Source organism: Propithecus coquereli, unplaced genomic scaffold (genome assembly GCF_000956105.1).
Source record: "Propithecus coquereli isolate 6110/MARCELLA unplaced genomic scaffold, Pcoq_1.0 Scaffold16, whole genome shotgun sequence".
Taxonomy (NCBI): Eukaryota; Metazoa; Chordata; class Mammalia; order Primates; family Indriidae; genus Propithecus; species Propithecus coquereli.
In genome coordinates, this window is record NW_012140524.1 from 11618711 (window position 1) to 11630328 (window position 11618).

The 11618-nt window shown below is 38.6% G+C and overlaps 1 protein-coding gene across 1 annotated transcript in view; it reads left to right on the forward strand.

Annotated features, from left to right (window-relative positions):
- The window catches only part of ABCC9 (ATP-binding cassette, sub-family C (CFTR/MRP), member 9), a 167663-nt gene that overhangs the window by 109128 nt on the left and 46917 nt on the right, over nucleotides 1-11618 (forward strand). Inside the window, exon 20 of the mRNA XM_012640978.1 lies at nucleotides 6692-6794. Within this exon, the coding sequence (XP_012496432.1) occupies nucleotides 6692-6794 (103 nt within the window). The remainder of the gene's footprint in view (nucleotides 1-6691; nucleotides 6795-11618) is intronic.

Genomic DNA, 11618 nt, shown 5'->3' on the forward strand with positions numbered 1-11618 from the left:
GATTACTACAAAAACCTATATGCCCAAAAACTATATAATGAGGAGGAAATGGACAAATTCCTGGAAACATACAACCTCCCTAAGTTCACCCAAGAGGTAACAGAATATCTGAATAGACCAATTTCAAGTTCAGAAATTGGAGCAGCAATCAAAAATCTCCCAAAACGTAAAAGCCCCATACTCTTTTATAACCACTACCTGGGGAAAATGCCCAGGACTAAGTACTCAAGAAATACATACTGACTAACTAGCTAGCTTGGACTCTGTCCTAAGGAGCTCACAGCCTAGTAGGAGAAAGGGTTTAAGAAAAAAATGGCAATACAGTATGTATGATACATAGTCTAATATATGTACCACAAGAAACAACTGCATGAGAAAGCAGGGTAGCACTCTGTCTCAAAGGAATGGGGAGGTAATTATTGAACGACACATATTTGGATGTTGAATAGTTGACCTGGCAGATAAAAGGGACGGAATGTTCAAAATAGAAGTGATAGATGTACAAATACATGAAGATTTCTGTTTTATACAGAAATCAAGAGAATCCAGTATCATTGAAATATCAACTAAGTACAAACAAGGTGGCTATTGGGATGAAGGTTGAAACCACAAAGAAAGGCTCATATATAAGGGTATTGAATAATATCTCTGGGGAACTTGGACTTTATTCTTTCCATGCTGGGAAGTTGCTGAAGAAATATAGGAGAGTGGCATGATCAGAGTTGTGTTCATCAGGATAACTCTGGTCTGCTGTAAAGGATGAATTGCTGTTGGTTAAGGGTAAAAGCAAGAAGATTCCAGGAGGCTGTGGCAGCGGTCCAGGTGAGAGATGACAAAGGCTAGCTCAGGAACTAAGGACTTGGGGAGAAAGTGCAAATTTGAGAAATATGTAGAAAGTGGGATCGATGAGATTTAGGGACAAACTGAATGTGAGGAGTAAGGCTGAGGAAGAAGTTGAAGGTAATTCTTTGTCGGTTTCTGATTCCCATGAGTAAGTAGTTTTCCAAGTCAGGAGACTGAAGATGATGTGGAGGATTGGAGTAGGAATGATGAATCTGGTTATGGACAGACAGAGGTGCTGATGAGATATCCAGGTGGAAATGTTTGTGGTCAGTTAGTATACAGGTCTGGAGTTTAAGAGATATCCCAGGGCATCTCCCGACCCTTCCAAGTCCCCCATGTCTATCATTCTACACTCTATGTCCATGTGTATGCATGTACCCCTTAGATGATAACAAGTATGGGTATCATCCTCTTATGGATATTACTTAAAGTTTTGGCCATGGATTTGATTGCTAAGATAGAGGGTGTAGACTAAGAAAAGAGGAGCTTGGACAAAATTTTCAGACTATCAGCACTTAGGGAGCAAACAGATACAAATGATGTTCGGGAAAATATGATCTGCCAACTGCTAACTCTTTAAACAAAGCGGCTTCTCTTAGGTACATACTTCAGAGTAAGATATGTAATATTACTTGTCCCTTCTGACTGCCTTTTTGTATTTGGCTAACTAGTGCTTATCTCACCGCTGAAATATCAGCTCATGATTATCATCTACTGTGGGAAGCCTTCACTGAACATTAGAATATAGATTCCATGCCCTTGAGATCTCTATGTTAACTTGTATCCTAAACCTGTAACACTGTATCATAATCAACTGGGTATGTGCATTCCTCCACAAGATTGGAAGCTCCTTAAGTGCCTATAACATGTCTTAAATCTTTGTCCTCAGAATATTATCAGAGTCGGGCACACAGTAGGTGTTCAAATGTTTCATGAATGAATTAAAGGACACTCCATTGCTCAACCTGTTGCTTCCTGCTGATATTGTAATGGCTCTTCAACTTCTTTTATCTACTTCCAGTTCTCCTAATTTGTAGAGCCTCTTTGAGCTCTGTTTTCCAGTCAACTTCCTCAGGAAAGGGGAAGGGTTGGTGCCGCCCCTTGTTGTGGCTTCAGGCTTCCTACTAAAACTCCTCCTGACCTACCTCCTCCTGAGCCTGGCCGACCCCAAGATGGGCCAGCCTGATGCTATCAAATCCAAACCAATGTCCTCTCTATAGAAGGAGGATCCAGGTCTTGGCAACCTTGATCTTGTGTCTACTGCTTTAGCGAGTTGGTCTCTGAAAAAATTGACTACCCTATGACTGAGAAATTAATGGTGGTAAAGATCAAATTCACAGACCTCTCTTCATTGGATATATCCAGAAAGGAGAGGCCAGCACCCAAGCACTTTGCCTCCCTTGAGGCCACCTAAGGCCCTTAAGTGGTCAGTTCAGATTTTTGATAGCCCTTCATCCAAATGACACCTTAAGGTAAGCAAACATTTATGTCTAGTAGCTCTACCCAGGCCGAGGACAAGTCTAGAAGGCCTAAGGGACTGCTGTACCTATGTTTGATCCTTATGTACCCTCATAAGGCAACATCACTGTAGTGGACCTTAATTCAGTCTTGTTCTCCTCCTCCCAAGACTTCAATGATGTAACCGTGCCAAATGTTACCATTTAGTAGGGCAGACCTCATCTTCCCACCATGGGAGGATAAACCATCTAAGTAGTAGGCAAAGAATCAGGATAGTGTGGATGAATAAAAGCATTTTAAGCATTGTATAATGTTTAAAAGTGAGCATTTTAAGAATAAATTGAATGGTCAATGGTAGTAAAAACAGAAGAAGTAGAATAAAAAGAAATTAAAAGTGCCCACTGGATATGGCAACCATGAGGCTCTTGGCAACCTTAGCAAGAACAGTAATGGTAAAGTGAAAGGCGTAAAGTCAGAATTTGGAAGGTTCAAGAATGAACTGAAAGTCAGAACATGGGTTGGCATGGAAAAGCTACTCTTTGAAGAAGTTTGGAGGGAGCTAATGAAAAGAAGGAGGATTTTTTTTTAATGTTTGTCTTTGACAAGACATTGTTTGACATTTTTAAAGACTGAAGGGAAGAAGTGGAGATATAGGCAGGATGGGACAACTGATGGAGCAGATTTTCATGTCAGATTAGCAGGAATTTGTGCCAAGTGCCCAAGTGGAAAGACCAGCTCATCTTGAACAATGTTTGGTACATAGTTCTACTGTAAAGGTAAGGAAAGAACGTGAATGGATTCGGGCAAGCTGGTAGGTGAAATAACAGGAAGTTGATGGGTTCAATATATAACAGCCTCTATTTCTCCCCAAGGCACAAAGTGAGGTTATCTTCTGAGAGTGACAGGGACAAGAATGAGCTAGAACATCTTGAAAGGCATGAGGAAGATTTAAAATGAAAGAGGAAATTGACCAGGTGTCAAGGTTAAGAGTTTTCATTTACCTTATTCACTGAACACATGAACAAAATTTAGTATTACTATTGCTAATTTTACATTAGGAAAAATTCTAGGTAGATACACAAAAAATAAAATACTCTGTTAACCTTCAACGCTTGAATTAGAGTTGGAAGAAACAAAAGACAACCCAACTTCTTTGTAGAAGTGCCTGCATGGTACTCATGTAGTTTACATCTTACAGAGTTCATTTTTAAAGTAAGTATTAAATAACATAAATATCAGCATTTTTTTAAACCAAAATAAGTCTTATAAATGTGAGAATGGCCCTGGTGCCATGGATAAAATTCTAGAATCTTTACATTTGGTACTCGCGGTCAAGAATCCAACACGTTCTTTTCCATCCATCTGTTCCTTTCTTTTAAACTACCCGGAGTCCCCAGAGTGTTGAGCTCTTTTGGAAAGTTAGTATTTACTGATTAGGCTGCTTTTCCTCCCCTGCATGGAGAGTTCGTGGTGTACTCACACAAAGCAACAAACTCCCTGAAGTAGTTTACCACGAAGTATCACAGTTAAATTAGATTGAGATTTCAGTGACCTTTCCTATTTTTTTTTTTTTTTTGTCTGACAGAATAAAGGTCTAAGAATGTTCAGAAGATGAGCTGGATGTGGATGAAAAGATACAGACTGAGTGTGTCAAAGTTTCCATTAGGAAAACAGAGGGTTTCTTGCCAAATAGAAACACGCAGAAAGAATGTTCACTGCATTTTCACCCCTCCCCTCTCACTGCTGCCTCAAACTGTTGCCAACTCCATTTACAAACTCTTTAAGAGTGTGTCAGAAACAATATCCCAAACGAAATGGAGAGGTAGAAGAGTCTCAGATGAAGCCCTTTGGCAGAATCAAGTGTTTGATGTTCATCTCAAATGTGGTCACTTCCAGTCCCTCGATCTCTGCAGTACTCTAGGGAGAGGAACCTGTCTCTAGCTCCCTAAACATGTGGGGTTTTCTTGAATCTGTGCCTTTGCTTATGCTGTTCCTGCTACTTAGAATGCCTTGTTCACCTAAAAAAATTCCACTCATCTCTTAAAACCCATCTCAGGTCATCTTCCCTGTCTTTTGTAAAATCTCACTTAACCCTTCCCCTCTCCCCATCCCTCATACCATTCCCTACCATCCTGATCCTCCGGTCAGTGCAAATTATAGCCTTTCTTCATGTTCGTGTAGCATTTTGTGCACAAGGTCATTACAGGGTGTGTTGCACCATCTTTACTTGTTAATGCTGTATTCACCTCCTCCTCTAGACAGTAGGTTTCCCAAGGGAGGAGGACGTGTCTTGGTTATCTGTATATCCCCAGTGTCTAGCATAATGTCTCACTTTGAGTTGACGCTTGCTAAATGCTTCTGAATGAATGGATGAAAATCTACCTAACATGTATCTAGCAAGTACCAAAAAAATGAGCCTTACGTATATGTATCTCTTTGCAGTTCCTGTCCACTATCTCAGTAAATCCTTTAATCCTATGAGCTTGCCCTCCCTACCTTTTAGTTATTTACTATGCTCATCCCTAAAAGGATCATCTGGAGGGAAAGAATGTTCCCTGGAGTGCTTGGTCCCACATCAGGGTGTTGCCTTCAGCCAGGTCCTTCTGTGCATGGCATTTGGGTCAAGGATACATAACTCAAAGTGAGATAATTGTTTGGCTCTAATTTCCAAATCCTTTGATTGCTGTATATCAGATCTTGTTGTCTGAATTGTTTATTTAGTTTGCCATATTGGAATGATCAGATTGATTGGATGGATATCAAGAATCTGCTTTATACTGGCCTGTATGGATCGCTTCAGTGGGCCAAGTGAACACCCCACCCAGGACTTCATTCTTTGACATAAGTGATGGTTCATTATAAAGTTTTGCAATTTTATTTGAAGATTTGGTGGAGTGAGGGGTGCTGGAGCAGTCTTTCATCAAACAGGAATCACTGGCATGCTGTCAGATGAAATCTGGCGATTCCTTGAACACATAGCTTGTGGATGGGAAGTCTGTATAAGACAAGCCGTGGCTGCAGAGCGTGAATAAATCACACTTTTATTTGGTATTTCCCCAACCTTCAATCAATAGATTATCCAGCTTTCCATTGTTTCTGTTATTCAGGGAAAATAATTGAAAAATGAAAAGAGACTATCTTTGTGATTTAGAGAAGATTTTTCGCCATATAGCATGAATTTCTTTAAGACAGTTGCTCAGATGTTCAAATGGATAAGGCTTTTACTAGCAGTTTAATTTGTAAAATAGGTTACACGGATTTGGCATGATTATGTTGAGCACCAAGAATGACCTTAATTTGTCAGGGTTCAATACCAATATCTACACTGTATGTATCATAGAACTCTGAAAGTACCACAAACCAAGAGTTCCTTTTATGCAGTGACCATCCTTACAAATAGTTTAGAATTTTGGGCCGGGTGCGGTGGCTCACGCCTGTAATCCTAGCACTCTGGGAGGCTGAGGTGGGTGGATCGTTTGAGCTCAGGAGTTTGAGACCAGCCTGAGCAAGAGCGAGACCCCGTTTCTACTAAAAATAGAAAGAAATTAGCTGGACAACTAAAAATATACAGAAAAAATAAGCCGAGCAGGGTGGTGCATGCCTGTAGTCCCAGCTACTTGGGAGTTTGAGGCGGGACAGTCGCTTGAACCCAGGAGTTTCAGGTTGCTGTGAGCTAGGCTGATGCCACGGGACTTTAGCCGGGCAACAGAGTGAGACTCTATTTTAAAAAAATAAATAAATAAAATAAATTAAAAAAAATAAATAAAATAAAATAATTCGGGGGTATAACTATCTTATCTAACAAGAACACTTGCCATCTCCAAGGGACCCCCCTGCTTCTTGCCACCCTAGTTTTCTTCTTTGGTTCCCAGAAAAAAGAGGCAAAAAGAGAATTTTTAAAGTATATATTTGCCTGTTCCAAATGCATAGTTTTCTCTCTTCCCTGGTTCTCATCCAGCACCTCCCACCCAACTCTAACTGCGTCATTTGGAAAAGTAAAATAAATCCATAAAAAGTAGGTAGAGTATATTGCATTTCTGAACAACTTATTCTGGTTTTTCTAAGACCCTTGCAACATAGGCCATGCCTTGTTTTCATGGCTATAATAATTATTTGGAAACTTATGAAATGATCTTTAATAAACGTTGTCTTTAGAAGGACTCTTTTTCCTGGTAAGGGTATAAGAAAGGAACAGTACACTTGACCACACCATCTCTACTAAGAATGCAGCAGAGCAGTAGCAGCTGGTCTCTATTTTGAAGAAGGAGTCCATTTACCAGTCATCCCATCCCATCAGTGTGTCACTATGTTGAGTAAATAGTGTAGTAGGAAGTGTGACTGTTTTTTATTACTTCTCCTGCTAACATCATAATATTTTTGTTTTTCGCAGGCATGAAACCAGATTTAAACAACGTATGCTGGAACTGACGGACACAAACAACATAGCCTACTTATTTCTCTCAGCTGCCAACAGATGGCTGGAGGTTAGGACGGTACGTTCATTTCATGATTTCAAAATGAAACCAAGCAGAGAAGACGTCTGACACAAAGAGGCAGACAGTTGTAAAAATTAGTCTTCCACTGAGATTCAACACTAGCTTCACATTTTGTGGACTGTAAAATAGCTCAGGTTTGTTTATGTTACAGATGGAATTTGTCATAATGTTTTCACTAATGACAAGACAAATAATCCAAAAAGCAAAATTCGATTTTGTGTTCATTAGTCTCTAGATTACATAAGTTAATGGAATGGCAAATATTTGTATAACTTCAATTTTTTTTTTTCAAAAGAGTACCTTTGACAAGCAAACAGTTGTATTCATTTCCTTTATTGAGCTGGACAGGCCTGGGAGAGGTGGCAACTTTCTATGCTGTGAGTCAGTGCAGGATATGTTAGGATAAAATGTAAAAAACTACAGTTAATCATCTGTTGCCTTCTTCTGTCCTGTACAATGTAGAACAGGCAGGGGCTTTGGCATCACACTTGGTCTACCAAGTTAATTTATTTGCATCCTAACTTCTCGCTTATAAAACAGGAATAAGAATATGTACCTTGTGAAAGTAGTACTATTAAAAATAATATGAATCCCCTAGCACGTTGATAGGCAAATGCATTCAAGAAATGTCTTTTGAATGTACAGATGAATGAATAGATGAATAGAAACAGTACCTCCCCTGGTAAGTAGTTTACAAGCCAATGAATGGGAGTATAAAGCGGGAGACAGATGAGACAGACGTCCTAGAAGGGAAGGAATATAGTTTGCAGTCTATAATCTGCAACAAGAATAAGCTACTTTGGTGGCAATGGAGAGTTGACAGTAATTTTTTTAGTGGTTATCCGTCAGTTTTGAAAAGAAAAAGCAGGTTTATCTGTACTATTAGAAGAACCTTATTCCCACTAATGATGTTTTCCTAACATATGTAGGCTTTCTTTCAAAACTCAACATATTAGAGAGGGAAGATGGTAAAGAGAATTTGATAGAGTTGAAATGAAGGGGGCCAAATTAACATCTGAGTAGTTGATTGACAGCTATAGATGGATATAGAATCTTGGACACCCTTGTGAGCTTTGGTTATCATGATTTCTCACTGGTTTACAAAGATTCTCTACTACTAAATTAGTCATTACATAGAAATTATTCAGCAACATGGCACAATTGTTTTTCACAAATTTTTGATAGAAACATTGGTTGTCGATAAATTCCTTTCAGGTAGCTGTGAGGTTTGAAAGGAAGCAGGGCAGAGTTTCTCAGGAATTGCTTACAGATAACATAAAGGCAAGTGAAGCATTGCTTAGGATTTGTCATAAAACCACCATTTCTAAGCCCAGACCATAAATCCTTGTTTTAAGCTTCTGTTTGTTGTGGGGTTTTTTATTACTGTTTTCTCTAAGGAAAAATAATAATATCTGATTAATATAATTAATGATAAAATAGCTTAATGAAAGAATGTCTCAAAATCGTAAGGGAAAACGTTAGCAGTTATCTCTGTATCTGATTTTCCAGAACTTGAAGATCAAGCACGTCTTTTAAGGGGCAAGTGTGTTTGCTTTGAACTTGAGGTGAGAGTCACACTGTGACTCCTGTTCCTGCTCTTTAGCACTTCCTACTGTCAGGTTAATGGGTAAGTGCTGAACAGGAACCTTCAAGCAAACCATATGCTCTGCTCTCATAGCCAGAAGACAAGATATTAGAGCCTTAGGACTGCCAGAAAGGGAAGGTCAGGATAAATTAGAAAGGAACGGCAGCCAAAATCAGAATGTTTTAGTCTAATTTGACTCACAACCCAGTGCTTTAACCCCCCATGTGAAAAAGCAGCTGAACCTACTGGAATATAAACAAATCTAGTTCCACTTGCAGAAAACCATAGAAAATACTGACATTTTAAACAGGAAGGACGGAATCTGCCATTCATTTTGTTACTTTAGAATACGTTCGTTATTATGTATTCTCTTTGCTTTCTGTGTATTAATTATAATCCTTCCAAGAGTTGCTATCTAATTTCATCACTAAAACTCTCCCTTAAAAATGAGCACAAAAAACTAAGGAGTCTTTTGCTTTTATTTCTGTGGGTCAAGGTAAATCTTGATAAGAAACTTTTGTTGATTTATTGCAAAGTTCCAGGCATATTTGCTGACAGGGTTCAAGGTCCTTTGTGTATGATTTGTCTCCATCTGTTGTATTTATGTGTCAGTAAGTTTATACGGCTATGCGTGTGATGTGCACATACGCACACACAAACACACGCACCTCTCTAGACAATCCCGGAAATCCCTAAGACCAGTCAGATTCACTCTCACTCTGCCCTTCTGAATACACTGAGAGTTTACAGTGTATTCAGAGGAAGAGTCAGGAATACTTAAAAATAAATATAATTTAATCCACTAATCTTGTAGTCCAAGCACATACGCCATAGCAGGAGTGTTACATAAATTAAGTTGATGACTCCTATTGGGAAATATCCTTTTCTCCCAATTGTACACGTATAAATGACCTCATTACTACTGTGCTTCTGTAGACACGTCCACATCACTGAAGACACGGTTTTAGTTTGAAATAACTGGGTCTGTGTCAGAAATATGAATATTGAGATATAGGACCTTGGAGAGTAGGATGTGAACTGTTCTCTGAACCCCACATCTGGACATGTTCTGCCTTGTAAGTCATTAAAAAAATAATAAGTAACGAAAACTTCTATTTGACCCAGTATGTGTGCATTGATCTTATCTATGGTATCAACACAGTCCCCCGCTTTGCCTATCTTTGCCATAGTACTTGGTGAATTATCATAAATATTTGCTTATAGTAAACATTCTTTGAGTTTCCAGAGCAGAAACACAACGAAAATGATACAAGAAATGTCAAAAAGGTCAATGCATAGGGCATAAATTAGAGGAGGCAAGCAGGGTTTCTAGATGCAGACTTCACCATTCTGACTGATGCACTCAGAGCCTTAGGGGAAAGAGGAGAAAACCTGGTATCGTAGTAGCTTTCCGTGGCTGTATTTCCCTTTACTTTCTCTTCGTTGCTGGTTTGAGCTTTCTAAAGCAATGCCACTGCTACTGACAGAAAATCTCAAGAAGAAGAAAGGGAGGGAAACCAGAGTAAAAACAACTTTTACTGAATTTGAGAAGTTCTCTGAGCGCCATCAAAATGGTTTAAAAATATATAGCTTTTGCTTCTTTTCCCATTCACATTAAGTAAGAGTTAAGACAATCACATTTTATTCTTTGTGGGTAACAGTTTTCCCTATGGAAGATTTATCCTTGTCCACCATATTCATTTCATATTCATTTTGAATTGGGAAAAAAGTAAAGGCCACAACATACTCAAATCCCAAAAGGACAAGAGTCTAAAGGAATAAAATAATTTGGCTGGTAGAAAAGTAGCTAGACCGTGGCCACCTGGGTTGCTTTGGCAGCAGAGGGGACTGTTTTTCCTCTGGGTGCCAAGTGAAGCGGGCCCCGCTTGTGTGCAATGTGTCCTCATAGCCTAACCTTTGAATGCTGCTTACGTTCTTTTGTTCAGCCCAGTGTTTTCTCTTCATCCCTGTGCGCTAAACAATTCCAGTTCTTTGGCATCAGTGTTTCCAGTTGCGAAAATTGTGTAACTCTATCTAAAGGCTGTCTTTCCAAGGCTTTGTCTTGCTGTGTGGTGAAAGGATAAAAGAAAATTCACATGGTGAAGCCAAAAGGAAAAAAAAAAAAAAAGGTCTTTAGAGTCAATAGGCTAAAGTGAAAATAGTCTTCAGGGTGAGCTTGCACAAGAGTCTATTTCATGAAATAACGCAGAGTTTTTTTGTGTGTTCACAACTCCACAATAGACAGGTGTGCACTGATCTTGTAATTTGGCGGCCCTGATATAATCTCCCAATGAATGGTACCATAGGCATGTACTCTGGAGAGCTGTGTGAAGGAAGGAAAGAGATTGTGTGTTTTTCAGCTGTTATTAAGTATTTACGGATCTGTTTTGTAGAGAGTTACAGTTTGCATTATAGTCCTGCTTATAGGTAGATGTCATTGAATCACTAGAAGTCTGGCAAGAGGCCTCTCTTTGTGACATGGGAATCAAAGACTTTGCTTCTGGAGGGGAGTGCTGAATTCACAAAATTGCTGGAAGTTATAATTTAGCACTATACATATAAAATCTCCTGTGTTTGTGCCCTCTTTTGAAAGTGGATAATTCATCTTTGCAGTACTTTCTTTTTCCTAGGTTGAATCTTTCATTCTGTTGTATCATTTTGACAGGAGATGTTTTCACTGAATAGATTGGTTGGGATGTATAAGGCCATAGCAATAAAATAAATGCTATTAATGATGCCTAGGTATTTGCTCTCCTGTGTGTGAGTTATTTGGACCATCTGCTTCTCCTTTTCTGATTTATATTGCCTTTAAGCCATTTTGCTGCTCACATATTTGTGGAAGAATAGAAAGAAGATGTAAGGATAGGGTTACTTTGTGATTCATTAAACTTCTTAAATTTAATGGTAAAGGAAATGGAAAATGGGGAGATAACATAAGCTTTTATATTATCTATTAATTTCACATTTTTATACTACTATACTATTTGATGGGAAGTGATTGGAATTTAGTGATTTTGCTATGAAATTTCTTGATAAACATTGTACAGAAAGGAGCTTCCTCCCCTATGCAGATCAAGATAAAATTCTGATTAAATGCCTTTAAAAAATTTTCAATTCCTTAGAGAAAACATTTTTCAGCTGTGGTAATAATTCAAGAGTGAACTGGAAAGTATCTAATTAGTGTAATTAAAAGACAAAACAAATAGCACTTTCTAAAAAAAATATAAAAGAATATT